Consider the following 14260-nt stretch of genomic DNA (forward strand, 5'->3'; position numbering starts at 1 on the left):
AACGGGCAAGGAAAAGCAAAAGCACAATCCTTAGTAAGGTAAATACCACACTCAAAAAGATAGGCAAATATGAATCCAGGAAGTCTGATGCAGAGGTTGTGAACCATAGAGATAACCATGAAACAAAAGAATAACAAAGGAATTAACTCAGTGGCAGAGTCCTGTATGGTAAAAAGTGCTTGCTTAATTAATGAAGCAATTAGGGCAAAAGGGACTTCATGAGACAGCGGAGTAATTTCATTTGTCCTAGAAGGCAGGCAGAGTGTATTTTGGTGTACTTGTTAGAAACTAAGATATTCTGACTCATCTATTAAGATAAACGTTTTCAAATCGTGTTTGCTGGAAAGAAAATATCTGTTATGTCTCAGATCTGTCTTATTAATGTGATTTCTAAATAGGTTCATTAAAAAGAAGCCTGCAGAACATGGTTAGCAATGTTTGTGTATTCAGAGACAACTATGGAATTTGAGGTGGATCTCTTAAGTTTATCCCTGGATTTTAAGGCCAGGTTGCTTTTAATCATATATCAATATATTTAAAGATATTAAGTGGGTTTCAGAATTGGCCACTTTTCTCTTTTTTGTAACACAGAACTATGCTGGAGTGAATTCCAACATTACTGTTTTTCAGCCTTATAACTTTACCTCCCTACCAGTTTGATATTTTGATTTGATAACCAGAAGCCAAAATTAGCATAGAAAATAGGTGAGTTTCCACTGAAAAAGGTTCACCAGAAATGTTTCAAGGTCATGCAGCAAGGCTTATTTCCTCCTGCGTGGTAATGAGCTGAAAGAATCTTTCCATGGAAGCATAGCTACTGTATACACGTGCTGTGCAGCGACTAGTTTAATATCTATCTTGTGGAACAAAGCAAGGATTAAATCTTAGAGCTGGTCTCCTTTCATCTCTGTCTGCACTTCAGTATGATTAATGGTATTGCATTTAAATACAGTTGGTAAACTGATAATTATATATTTTTTGTTGTATTTTGGACTGTATATTGTAATGTGTTTATGCTTGCTCATGGTTAATGGAGATGGTTAATCCTGTTTCTTGTTTTAGCTTGTAAATGAATGACGCTTTCATTTTTGGTAATTTTTAAATCCAACCAAAATTACTGCACACTTACTGGTTTCATAACATATTTAAAAATTGTTTACTTCTAAAGTTTAATTGTTCAGGCCATCTAACCAGGATTGCATTTTTTAATTTATTGAGTACAGTATATGCATCTATAAATAAGTTCCCAGAAGGGTTCTGTCTCTAAGTACCGACAACAGCTATATAACAGTACTCTTGCCTGATCCTGGCGCTTGACCTTGTTTCCGTCATCTGAGCCAATTTGTTGACTGACCCTGGCTGAGGATGCTGACCTCTCTTTTGTGATGCTCTGTGTTGTTTACTGCTTGTTTTGTACTATTTTGAAATTGGGACACAGCTCACTAAATAGGGGGCCACTTTCCTACTAAACCTGGAGAACAAAGGTCCACTGCATAGAGTGCGGTTCAGAAGGGTGTTTTTTGGGCATCTTGTTATTGCCTGCACTTGTCTTCCTAACAGAATACTCCATGTCCCTTTTCATCTTGTCTTGTGCCTTCTTAAATTAGTGAATATTACTATTTCCCCTATATAATTCTCACAGAAGTTACAGGAATTAAAAAAGTGTGTTTCTACAACTGTCTGACATGTGATTATTGATTTGCAAAGTGCTTCATAGTGAAGGTTTTTAGGTTAACTTAACAGATACACTGTTTTTGACATTCTGACTTCATACGCTCTGTGGTGACTTGCTGCATAAAAGGCTGTTATCCTTTTGCCTGAACACCTTGTATTATTTAGGTTTCTTGTTTTCTGCATTTAGATTGGATTAAAAAAAATCCTAACCCTAACATTTTGTTTAAAAAAAATGCCAAATAAGAGTTGTGGTAGTTACTGTGCACCCTTTCCACCCCCGGGTCCTAGAACTTGCATTTAATTCCAAACATCATTGTCTGTGTAGTGCTTGTTTGTCATCCCCGTCCGTGCTTGTGCTTTTCTAGGTGGACCAGTTTCCTTCTTCATCTCAAAGACACACAGGTTGAATTGTAAATTGGTGTGCTGTGACTTCCCGTGGATGGGTGTGTACCCTGTGATGAACTACAGTCCCATCCAGGCTAGTCCCTGCCTTGTGTGACCTGGTGCTGGGTAGTTTTTGCCTCTTTACAACTTAGGCCCTTGGCTTCCTTTCTGAATCATAAGCACTTGACATAGAAGAAAATTCTAATGAAGAAATCTAGGTATTGATATGTCTTTAAGATTAGACGACATTTTCTTATCATTCATTCCTTCTCTGTTTCACCACAGATGGCATACATTTAAAAAGCAATTATAAAAAGAAATAATAACAAAGTTTATATAAACAAACAAGTTGGACAGTAATTAATTTTTTTTTTTTTTTAGAAGTTATAGAATGTTTGCTTTGGGTTCTTTTTGACCTAATGGCAAAGAACCTAATTGTAAGGAACCAACAAATTTAACTTTCTAATCAATATATTTTGTATAACCACCATTTCCAGTACAGTACAGAGACTTAGTCTACTACAGCAGTAGTGACTGCATGACAAAAACTAACCATGGATGAGATGCCAGTCTGACACAGGGCACACACATTTGCACATACCCTGGGACAATTTAGAGCTACCAGTCAGCCTAACAGCTTGTATTTGAACTGGGCAAGGGAACAAGGGAACTGGTGAAAATACACCCTACAACTGTGAGAACATGAAAAAACAGAAGGTGAACTGCATGCACAGGACTCCAAAATCGGTGTCTTAGTACTTCGAAGCAACACTGATACTACTACTCAAGCTGGGCAAATAGCAAACAGTGCAGTCTAATGTTGCATTAATGTGGTGTAGAACAAATGGAAAATCAGTTTTGCAGTGGGAAATTTCACAAAAAAACCTTTCAATTGGTTCCTAGATAAACAGTTCATTGGAAACAGTGCTCTCCAAATTAGCCGCATTGTAACATAATATTTACTTCTCACATCTTTATATATAATACGCTACCGTGGCTGTTTGTTTTTCTGTTCAGGATTTTAAATCACCTGTAGCTCACAAACCGTTTGACCTATTGACCTGAAATATGGTACACATATACTACGAGACGTCTACTATCTGCTTTTGGGGTGATGATTGACCTCCAAGGTTATTCCTCTTTTTATTTTTATTTTATTTTATTGTAGAATCAACTCTCGGCAGAAGGGCGTTCTCATTCCCTACCACCTTCGCTGTCACTTCCCCTACCTCTTCATATCTTATATAGATTGAAGACTTAAGTGAAAAATTAAGGAAAACATAGTAAGTAATTGCAACACAAACACTGACTTAATCAAGAGTAGGTTGGAGAAAACCAGGGCTACTCAGGAAGCACCAAGTGCATCAACCTCTGAGAAAATGAATGCTAAACCTACAGAGAAAGAGGATGAAAACTATGAATGCTCAAGTCAAGTGTATTCACTGCACGTTATCGTGCAGTGTGCCATTACTGGTTGTTAAATAATATAACAAAGCATAACAGTGAGTTAGAAATTATATTTTATATTGCATTGTATTTGGAACAATGCAATACATGCTTGAAGTGTTTAGTTCGCTTTTTATTTTCATGAATGGAAAAAAATATAGGTAATTCCTAAATTGTACTTTTTGTGTGGCCTAAGTTACAAGTCCGCACCAGCCAGTAGGAAAATGAGATATCAGAAATGGTAACTCCAGAAATTTGTATAGCACATGAACTCAAAATTAAAACTGGGTTCTAATGATCTGTTCTGTGTGTGGTTCAGCACTGCTTACATTCAGATTTTCATGCAGAGTATCTCAAGAGGCTGTAAGCGGTGTCCCATTGTTGGTAAGTGTTTGTCTGAGTGTCAAGTTATCTTTGAGTGAGACCCACTTTAACCTTAAAACAGCCTTCTCTGGAAAGGGGCCTAGAGTTGTGTGGACAGAGATTGGCCGTCCAATAAGCTTTTAACCCATTGGTCTGGGTATAAGCTTGAAAAGATTCCTTCATGGAAGAGAAGAAACTGCACTAAGTTTTATTCTCATTACCCTGACAATGTGGTCTCTGGTAAAGATCTTTTAATAAATATTACTTGGGGTTACATCTCAGTTTTTCTCTGGAAAGATTCTGTTTTGCTTTTTGGATTACTATTTTTTTCTTCTCCAGAGATTGGGGATGTAGTTGCCAAAAGTGATACACAGCCTATTTTCTTCCATTTGCCTGATTTTGTCATCGGGTTAGGCTCTAATGGTTTTTAATCTTACACAGGGAAGAGGCAGGTATCTTAAAAATGGACAACTGCTTGAGAGAGTCATTCTTGGCAAATGAGGAAGCACTTGGTAAGCAGTAGAACCAAAAAGTGGTCATTGTGCTATTCTTACTGCAGATTTGTTATAAAATTCTTTGAGGGTTATTGAAATCAACTGTAAAGGTGGTGCAGTGATTAGTGCAGCTGAAGACAATAGGGTACATATCTTGGCCCAGTACCCATCTTTATTGAAATTTGTACTTCCTCCCATCTTGGTTTAGGTCTTTTTGAGATACTCTGGTCTTTCTTCCACAAATGTCTGCATGTTATGCTAATTGAGTGAATATGTCATGTGATTACTTGGCATACCATCCTTGTTTGGTTCTTGCATTTTGCCTGATGTTGCCTGTATAGGATACACTTCTCTGTGACCTCTAAATTGCAATTCGTATTAAGTGGCATCAGTAAATATTAACATCATTCTTGAGACAGTTCTAATGCCAGTAGTAAGGCTAAACATTTGCCATTCAAAGTTTGTTGTGCTCTTTCTAAACCAGCCACCAGATAATGTTGATTGAGCCTCCTGGTTGAGTGTGGTGGATAATAAAAACTGACTGATATCCTGGTAAAGATGAGTTCTTAATGCAGTATGCAGACAAGTAGGAGAAAATTGGGTGTGGTTTGGAAGAAACAGGAGTCTGTACAACAGTAATAAGGCCAGTACTCATTGTTATGAAACAAACTAAATGGCCCTTTAATACTGAGGGCACAAAAATAACGTGAAAGATGCTTTCTTCTTAAATAAAATATCCATCATTTGGACTGATGACAGAGTCCGTTAAATACTGTTCTCACTAGCATTCAAAGTCAGTTGCACTACTCATCACAAGAGCCCTTGATAAGCAACAAAAAGATGTTTCTTCCACACTTATTCACCTCCTTCCTTCCCTAAGTGGAGATGTAACACCTGATATTTGTTTGAATGTAACTCAACGACCTGTGCCTTAAGTCTGTTGCATACAAAATGAACATAACAGGCTCAAGGCAGGAGCTATACTGTTTTTATTTACTTTATGAATGAGTAATGCTTTGTGAAAATATTTATCTGCTCATATTACAGAATATAAAGGTTTTTTTACACCTGTTGCCATTATTGCTAAACTTGATTTGTAAAACGTAATCTAGAATTAAAATGGTCATCGTCCACCCCCACTCTCACCTGAAAGCTGTAAATGAAGGAGATGGCAGGCTTCACATTGGCTGACCCAATTACAATCAACATTAGCAATGGGAGTTGCACACACATGGAGAAGCTGACATCAGAGGTAAGATATGCGATAATCAGGAGGGTAGTATGTCAGCACAGCTGTGGGGATGTTGGAGTGCGGGCCCCTTATGCTCTTAAAGGAACAGATTTCTTTTTAAATTCACCCTTAGAAACCCCTCAGTTCTAACTATTATGGGAACAGCAGCTTTGAAAATATTGGGGTTCATTGACACTTTGTGTTTCTAGATGAGTGCAATAAGCCAGCACCTCACACATATGGGAGTTGTTACTAAAAAGGCTCCTCTCTGTTCTGGTATATTGAATAATCTTGTCTTTTTATTCTGTCTAATTTGAAAATTTTCACTGTTAATAAAATCACCTCAATGAACCAAGTAAGCAGTGAATATGAAACCTGTCCATACAGGTTTGTACAACTACTAAATGTTGGACTTTGAGGTAATTTAATATGTGAACACACATTACTCACAACTAAATTTTGTATGCGATAACAAACATAACATAATTAGTTTCTTTGAAACCAATTCAGAATCAACGCAGCATTTCTCAGCAGTATCTGATGCACAGCCTGAACCAAATGGGTCTTTGCAGGTCTCATGCACCCAGGGAAAGTTTTAAAAGTATTTAACAATCTAACACACAATAAAATATATTTTGGAATGTGGGGGCAAAACCCATGTAGAGAAGGGAAGAACATGTAAACTCTCCAGGTATGGAATTTGACCACAGGATGTTGGATTGTGGGGCTTTGTACCATCAAATATACATATACCAGTAACAGCGCACTGCACAATAACGTACAATGAATACACTTGGCTTTATCATAGTTTTCATCCTGTTTCTCTGTATTTTTAGCATTCGTTTGCTCAGAGGTTGATGCGCTTGCTACTTCCTTTTCTCCACTCTAATGGCCCGCTCCTTCTTTTCTTTCATCTGCATCTTTTTGCATTAACACTGATTAAGCCAGTGTTTGTGTTGCAATTACTTAGTATGTTCTCCTTAATTTTTCACTTAAGCTGTCACTTAAGTCTTTTAATCTGCCTCAAGAATGATTTAAGATATGAAGAGGTAGGGGAAGTGACGGTGAAGGTGGTAGGGATGAGAACAGTGCCCGTACCCATGTGCCACACAGCCGCCCTGTTGGCCGCTGCCGAGAGTTAATTCCACAATAAAATAAAATAAAAAGAGGAATAACTTTGAAGGTAAATCATCACCCTGAACGCAGATAGTAGACGTCACATAGTATATGTGTACCAAATTTCAGCTTAATAGGTGAAACGGTTTGCAAGCTACAGGTGATTTAAAATCCTGGACAAACAAACGAACAGCCACAGTAGCATATTATATAAGAAGATATAATATAAAACAAAAATTTGTGCTGTGTCTAGAACTTGACTGGAATCCACCTGTGGAACTCTCAATAGTTTGGACTTTGTTTAGAAAGGCCCACACCTGTGTATATAACATCCTACAGTTCACGCTGCATGTCTGACAAAAAACCAAGCCAAGAAGTCAGAAGAACTCTCTGCAAACCTCCTCAATAAACTTGGGGTGTGACATTGATCAGGGCAATGTTATCAGACCATTGCTAAAGCTTTGAGTGCTCCCAGTTGCATGTTTGCCTCAGTAAATGTGAAATGGAAGAATTTTGGAACCTCCAGGACTCTTCCTAGAGTTAGCCATCCAGCCAAAATGAGTAATTTGGCAAAGAGCGGCCTTGGTCCGTGAGATGACCAAGAACTGAATTGTCATTCTGATAGAGCTTCCAAAGACCTCTGCTGCAACGGAAGAGTCTTTTAGAAGTACAGCTGTCTTGACAGCACTCCAGTGAGGCATTAGAGTGGTTAACTCCAGCTTGGAATTTTTCCAAACGATATTTTAATGGACTGAGAGCATGAGGAATCTGGTCTGAAGCGACAAAAACGGAACTATTTGGGCAGACCTCCAAGCACTACATCTGACACAGACCAGGCACTGCTCATCACCTGCCTAATAGTGTCCCTGTGGTGAAACATGGTTGTGGCAAAGTCATGCTATAGAGGTGCTTCTCAGTGGCAGGTAAAGGGAGACTGGTCAGAATTAAGGGAAGGACGAATTCAGTCAAATACAGAGAGGCTCTTGAAGTAAACCTGCTCCAGAGTGCAAGTGACCTCAGACTAGAGTGACAGTTAACCTTTCATCACGACAGTGACCAGAAGAATACAGCTAAGACAATGCTGGAGTGGCTTAAGGGCAAGTCTCTGACTGTCCCTGAGTAGCCCAGACTTAAATCCCATAGAATATCTGTGGAGAGACCTGAAGATGGCAATTTACAGACACTTCCCTTCCAGTCTAACTGAACAACTAGAAAGGATCTGCCAGAAGGAATGGGTTAAACTACCTAAATCCAGGTGCACAAATCTTGTAGGGACTTACCCAAGAAGACTCGAATCTGTAATTGCTGCCAAAGGGGCTTCTAGAGAGTTCTGAACTAAGGGTCTAAATAATTATATGAATGAGTGATTTCAGTTGTTTGATATTTTTTTAATTTGTATATCTTTCTGAAAGCATGTTTTCACGTTGTCATTATGGTTATTGAGTGTAGATTGATTTGTCCATTTAAAAGTAAATGTACTACACAGTAACGTGCAGAAAGTGAAGGGGCGTGAATGCTTTCTGAATCCATTGTGTGTGTGTGTGTATGTATATATGTATATACATACTAATAATGTTAATAATTAAAATCTTATTATAGCCAGCTCATTCGGGACTTTGTGGGTCAGATAAATTCAGTTGTCAGGAGCAGCTTTTATCATCTCGAGTTAATTTTCAAGCTCAAGTCTTGTCTCTCTTTGAAGGACTTAGAGATAATTATTCATGGCTTTATTACTTCATGATTAGATTATTGCAATGCACTTTACTTGGGGTTAATCAGTCTGCGTTATATCAGTTATAATTAGTGCAGAATGCAGCTACTATGATGCTCATTGGTAATAGGAAGAGGTACTGTATATTGCCATTTTCAGCTGTTCTCCATTGGCGTTTTGTGGTGCACAGGATACAGTGCAAGATTTTGCTTTTGGTTTACAAGGCAATGTGTAGTGTGACTCCCTGTTATCTGGCTGAGCTACTTGTCCAGTATCAATGCAGTTCAGTAACTGATATCAAGGTCTTCAGAAGACTCACTTTTGATGTTTCTCCAGTCTTTTCATAAATTTGTAGCTTATTAGGGCTACTTCTCCTTTTAGTGCCTTTTTGGTCTAGGTTCATGAGCCTTTTAATAATTTATCTGAATTTGTTTTGATTTTTTCTTATTTTACATTAATTATTTTTTGTATTTTGGAATTTTAGGTGGTTGTTTTGTTGGGCTATTTTGTATAGCCTGGTTGGTCATGATAAAAAATCTGGTGTCAGTCCCTGTGTTACTGGTAAGGGGTCTCGTCCACTGAACTCGCCTCAACGTGAGTCAACCCAAGCCAGCAATACTCCTTCCTGGTCTGTTTCCATAATGCCTGTGTCTACCTTACCCACCTTTACCGAGCTCCACTCCTATATGCAGATACTTCATAGCTGGCTAAAATCTGTATGATGCAAGTCCTGAATTCTCTGTAATTGTAACTGCCCATAAAAACATAGCTGTCTTTGATCTCTGACGGTCTTTCTGTTTTTATTATTCTAATGCTTTTGGATGTACTTGTGCTTTAATGCTAACAGTGTCACCACGCAAGCGTGTCCCTAGTTGTCTGCACTAATTTCAAAATGTTATTGTCATTATGCTAGTTTGTATGCCTACTGTCATTTTGTATGTTCCATCTCCTGCCACTCTAATATCTTATCACATTTGATAGGGAACACAAAAGCAACACATGCACCACTTTGATTCAAGGCCATTATGTCATATCAACATCTACCACTGCACAGTGTTAGGGGAGTTACCAGCAATTGCCGTAATGCAGTTAAAAATGCCCCCATTCCATCAGCTTATTTAAATTAAACAATATTAATGTTGAAGGAGTTTTGCTGTGTTTCATGTTAGCTGGCATCTTTTAATTTGCTGTACCATCACATCATGTCTCATACATAATTATAAAGCATTTGGGATCTCACAATAAGTATGAAGTTAGACTTAAACACTTAACTCGTCTACTTAGGCAGAATCCACAAACCTGCTTTATTAATATACATTTGTTCCCCCAGGTTCTACCATTTATGAGCCTTGTCAAAACATTTCCCACTTCAATTAACAATGACCCATTTGGATTTATTTATTTATTTATTTATTTTTAATTAAGAAGAAAACAAAAACAAAGTGAAGGGCAGTCAATGAGTGAATATGGACCATTGTTTACAAGTCCTAAAGGCTAAAGATTGTAATTAGACAACAGCAGAGACATGCAGTGATGTAACAGAATTGTGAGGAATGGTGCTGCTGGAAGACATGCTGAGGAATTTCACAATGGCATCTGGGAGTCCATTCATGTTTATTGTGGCATATGCAGCAAGTATAATTAGATGCTCTGCTATGGGGTACCAGAAGCTGCTTGCTTTTGCACCCTGCTAAATTCCAATCATTAATGGTGGTTTTCTTGCATTGAGAATGATTTTTCACACTGTTGGATCAGTGCCCAGTTGTTTATTATGGGGCACTGAGCAGGGTCTTAGGGACAAGATCCCAGTTTTCATGAATGCATGTGTTAAATGACAGACATTCAGAAGAAACAAAAAAAAAATCTAACTTTATATGTTGATCTTTTCCACCTAGAATGTTGCTATAAACCAGATGGTCTAGCTCCTTCTGCTTGTACTCACAATGTAACTTCTAATATTTTAGACTATCATTTGCCATATTTCTCCAGTATTGTAGTTGATGTTGCAATGGACTCTGAGATTTATATTTGATTGGTGCCTTTGTGTATTTGTGAGTGTTTTAAAATAATGTCCACTCCACTGGCACTACAGAATTTATGACCTATGCCTCTTTCTTTAACTGTTTTTGATTTGTGTGACAAATGTGCCACATGTAACATTGAGTGACAGACAGACAGAAAGTGTTCGAGTTAAATGACTTATGACCTTCTCCAGGTAGCCAGCTGTAAATTAAATTGAAGAGCATATCAGAGAAAAGCAATTTTCAAGCTAAGTTCAGCAGTGGTGTTGTGAGCCAACCTTCACTTGGTAAGATTTTCTTTTTTTTTGTTCTGGGAACTTGGCAGGTTTATGCGTCTGTCAGCTTAAGATTCTCTTGTGAGCCTATTTCGTTCCTTTTCCTGAATGACGTAAAAATCCGCTTACGCTCTCTGGAATGGCATCTGACTTGTGGAAATATCAGCTGTGCCCAACAGCAAGTTTTCCTACTCTGGGCCAATATAGCCTGTGGCTACTGTGCTACTTCTGGTTTCAGGCAGGCACACTACATTGCTTTCTGACACAGTGAGCCTGGTAGGGTGCTTTAGGTGAGCTTTGAGGGAGGCATTTCAGCTAAGATAGAGATTGGGTCTTGTCAAGCTGTCTTTCAGTGGTTTTGTTGTGAATCGCCATGCATAGTACTTAGGAAGCACAGAAAAAATAAATAAATTTAAACATTGAAATTCTGCACCCCCAAGGTCTAAGCCCACTGCATGTTGTTTTTACTCTTTTTGTTCAGTATTACATTAGTATTTGCTTATTTATTTAAAATTACTTTTGCATTTCTTAACCCATTCCTACATAGGAGTGTTCAGAGTAGCTTGGCATTTCTGTAGTGTTCTAAACCAAGCCAGACAAATGTTCCAGCTGAATTGTCAGCACAGCTTCTGGAGCTCTCAAACTCTACTGTCTTTTGAAATTGAGTCCATATATTTTGTTCTAAATTGTTTGGAATAGTTCAAATGATGTAATTTATGCCCTCCCTTCCCCGAAAACATGTGATGGTCACCTAGTTCGGCAATAGTCATTTCACCTTTCAGTCCTTACGTTCAAGTTTGGAAACTGGTATCCCACAAGGAGAATTGGTAACCCTCCAATTTTATTTTCTTACTCAAATTAAATTACCTGTCTGTGAAAGACAGTAAATTTATAAACAAGAGTGGTCCAACCAAGCTCAGCAATACAGCCGTTTCATTTTAGAGTGACTGTCAACTGCTAAAACTGGAGAGACCTAAACTGAACTCTTCCAAAGACTCTGATATGCTATTTGAATAGCGTCCTGGGTGTCCAGAGAGTAGTCACTCTCATTGTTTAGATTACTATGTGTACAAAATTTTCTTTGTAGCCCTGTGTCTAGTGAGAAAGGAATGTGTCCTCTGGGTACCAATTTACAGAGCACATGCCAATGTTGAGTGCTGTCTGTATAGACTTAGGAAGAGAAGTATTTACTTTTATATTTTTGCTTATAGCTCTGAAGTAAATTAGGGATCCATTAAAATGAGACATTACACTCTTAGAAAAGTAGTCCAATAAGCCTATTCTAAGTCCTCCTCCAAAGGGCAGAGTGGTGGCTCTGAGGCTAGGGATCTCCACCGATTGCCGATTCGAATACCGTAAATGCCAGAAGTGACTTTATTCCCGGTAGGACATTGAGCAAGGCCCTTAACCTGCAATTGTGTTGTCAGCACATGCTCTCAACCACCTCCTCCTCCTAGATTATTCTAGAATGAGCTTCCTAAAAGAGAAATGCAGTATAAAATAAAATATCCCAGTGATGGTTCTTTAGTATGAATGCATTAACATTAAATAAACACGCACCTATGCAAAGTGTTTTCATGATGCATGACAGGCACTATATAACAAAGGTTCATGCACTATCCCAGTGACAGACACTTTTATATAAGTAATATATTGATTAATGGGGTGAATCAATGGCATAGCGGTTGGGGCCACTGCTTCACAGACCCAGCAGCCTATCTGTATGAAGTTTACATGTTCTATCCATGACCTTTTCTCTTGGTAGTCCAGTTTACCCCCCACATTTCCAAAGATGTGAAGGCTTGGTTAACTGCTGATTCTACACTGGAGCCTATGTGAGTGTGAATGGTGATGGATTGGCATCTGGTGCAGGGCTAGTTTCTGTCTTTTCTCCAATGCTGATAGAATAGGCTAAGGATAGGATTAAGGAGGTTTGAGAATGTTGTGTTCGATTTATTAATGTCCAAAAATGGCTTTACTACTGAAAATAATCACTCAAAGTAAAGATTAATTAACCAGAAATAGCCCTGTAGCCTATTGACACAACATATAGATGAAGCCAGTAAGTCTGAATGGTGTTGTTTTTTTTTTTTTTTTTTTTTTTTAAGGATTAGGAAAATTGCAAAATAATGGAAAACAGTAAAGTTCTGGCTTTGCATGAAACCTGATACCCATGAGACTGTGTTAAAATGCCAGTGTTTTCTCCGAGAAACGTGTATCTCATTAGGCTGTTTTTGTTATTGCGGTAAAGAAAAATCTAAAGAGCATCTCATTTCCCAGAAGTGTGCAAAAGCACAGTGCCACATCACTTGCAACAAATGGTTGGCTTTGTGATGATTTCATACATGGATTTGAAAAATAACAACATTTAAGAAGAAAAGCTGGCATCTGTAAATACTGGATATGAGTTAGTGAGTTTTAATTGAAACAGTTAAGTTTACAAGAGGCGTCTATGTAAGTGTAGGAATTTTGGGTTTACAAACAAATCACTTTTTGAATAGAAACATTGCTCCCCTAATGTTTATGCATCCAGTTGACTTGCATCTTTTTTTTTTTTTCTCAAGGTCTATTATTCTTGTGGTGCTGTGGTGGACGTCACAAACGCAGAAGAAAGAGGCCTTGTTTTGTCCCCTGGCTTTCCATACAGCTATTTTCCTGGGACACACTGTGTGTGGCGTTTCTTCGTGCCTGCAGGCTACAGGTTAATCATGGAGGTGCTAGAGTTTGATGTGTTCGAAAACCAGAGCAAAGAAGTTCCTTCGCCTGGCAGAAGGAGGTCCAAAGATGCAACTGGTGGCAGCACCTTGTCACCTGTTGACTTTAACAGCACTGGGTCCAAGGTGGAGGTTAATGTTTATGAAGCCTATTCCTTGACAACAATTACGCAGAATGAGCGCAGGTCCTCATTGTCTAAAGCTGAAAGTGACAAAGCAGATAATTCTGCTAGGAGTTTAATTCAGTTGGATCCTCCTCTGACGGCTGGCGCTGACTCTCTTATATTAAAAAGCACCCACTCCCCTAACAGAGTGACTCCACAATCCTACAGAGGAGACAGTGATGGCTATGCTCCAGACAGCCAAACTTCTCCTAGTGTATCCACCACTGATATAGGCAAATATGTCACCAGGCTTGTTACCCTTTCTTCCCAGCCCCCAGCAACGGACTCGTGTCCTCATGATGTGCTTTATATTTCGGACCTGATCACCTTCTCCTCTCGTTTTTGTGGTTCAAATAACCCTAGCGGAAGAAAGTTGGTCTTTGGCTCTTCTGCTGAAATGGTTGAGGTTATCATGGAGCTCATCACAACCACAGGATGGGGGAGAGGTTTTGCACTTCTCTTTGAGTACCGCAATGAAACTCAAGTAGTCACAGACCAGGATCGTTTCCTTGAGCCTTTGAACAATGGAGAAGAGACTCTGCTTGCAGTAGTGACCGGAGCTGCTTTCTTTATTGTTGTATTTATAATCATCATCTGTATAATTTTCAGGTAAGCAACTGACAGAAACAGACATTCTTTGTACTTATTAGTTGGCGAAGACAAGTTT

At 38.6% G+C, this 14260-nt stretch overlaps 1 protein-coding gene across 2 annotated transcripts in view; it reads left to right on the top strand.

Moving 5' to 3' along the window:
* Positions 1 to 14260, top strand: part of si:dkey-112e17.1 (uncharacterized) — a 29606-nt gene that overhangs the window by 4655 nt on the left and 10691 nt on the right. For both annotated transcript variants that reach the window (XM_028824576.2, XM_051921283.1), the window contains exon 2: positions 13280 to 14202. In XM_028824576.2, coding sequence (XP_028680409.1) covers positions 13280 to 14202 — 923 coding nt within the window. The remainder of the gene's footprint in view (positions 1 to 13279; positions 14203 to 14260) is intronic.

This window comes from Erpetoichthys calabaricus, chromosome 18, assembly GCF_900747795.2.
Source record: "Erpetoichthys calabaricus chromosome 18, fErpCal1.3, whole genome shotgun sequence".
NCBI classification, from domain to species: Eukaryota; Metazoa; Chordata; class Cladistia; order Polypteriformes; family Polypteridae; genus Erpetoichthys; species Erpetoichthys calabaricus.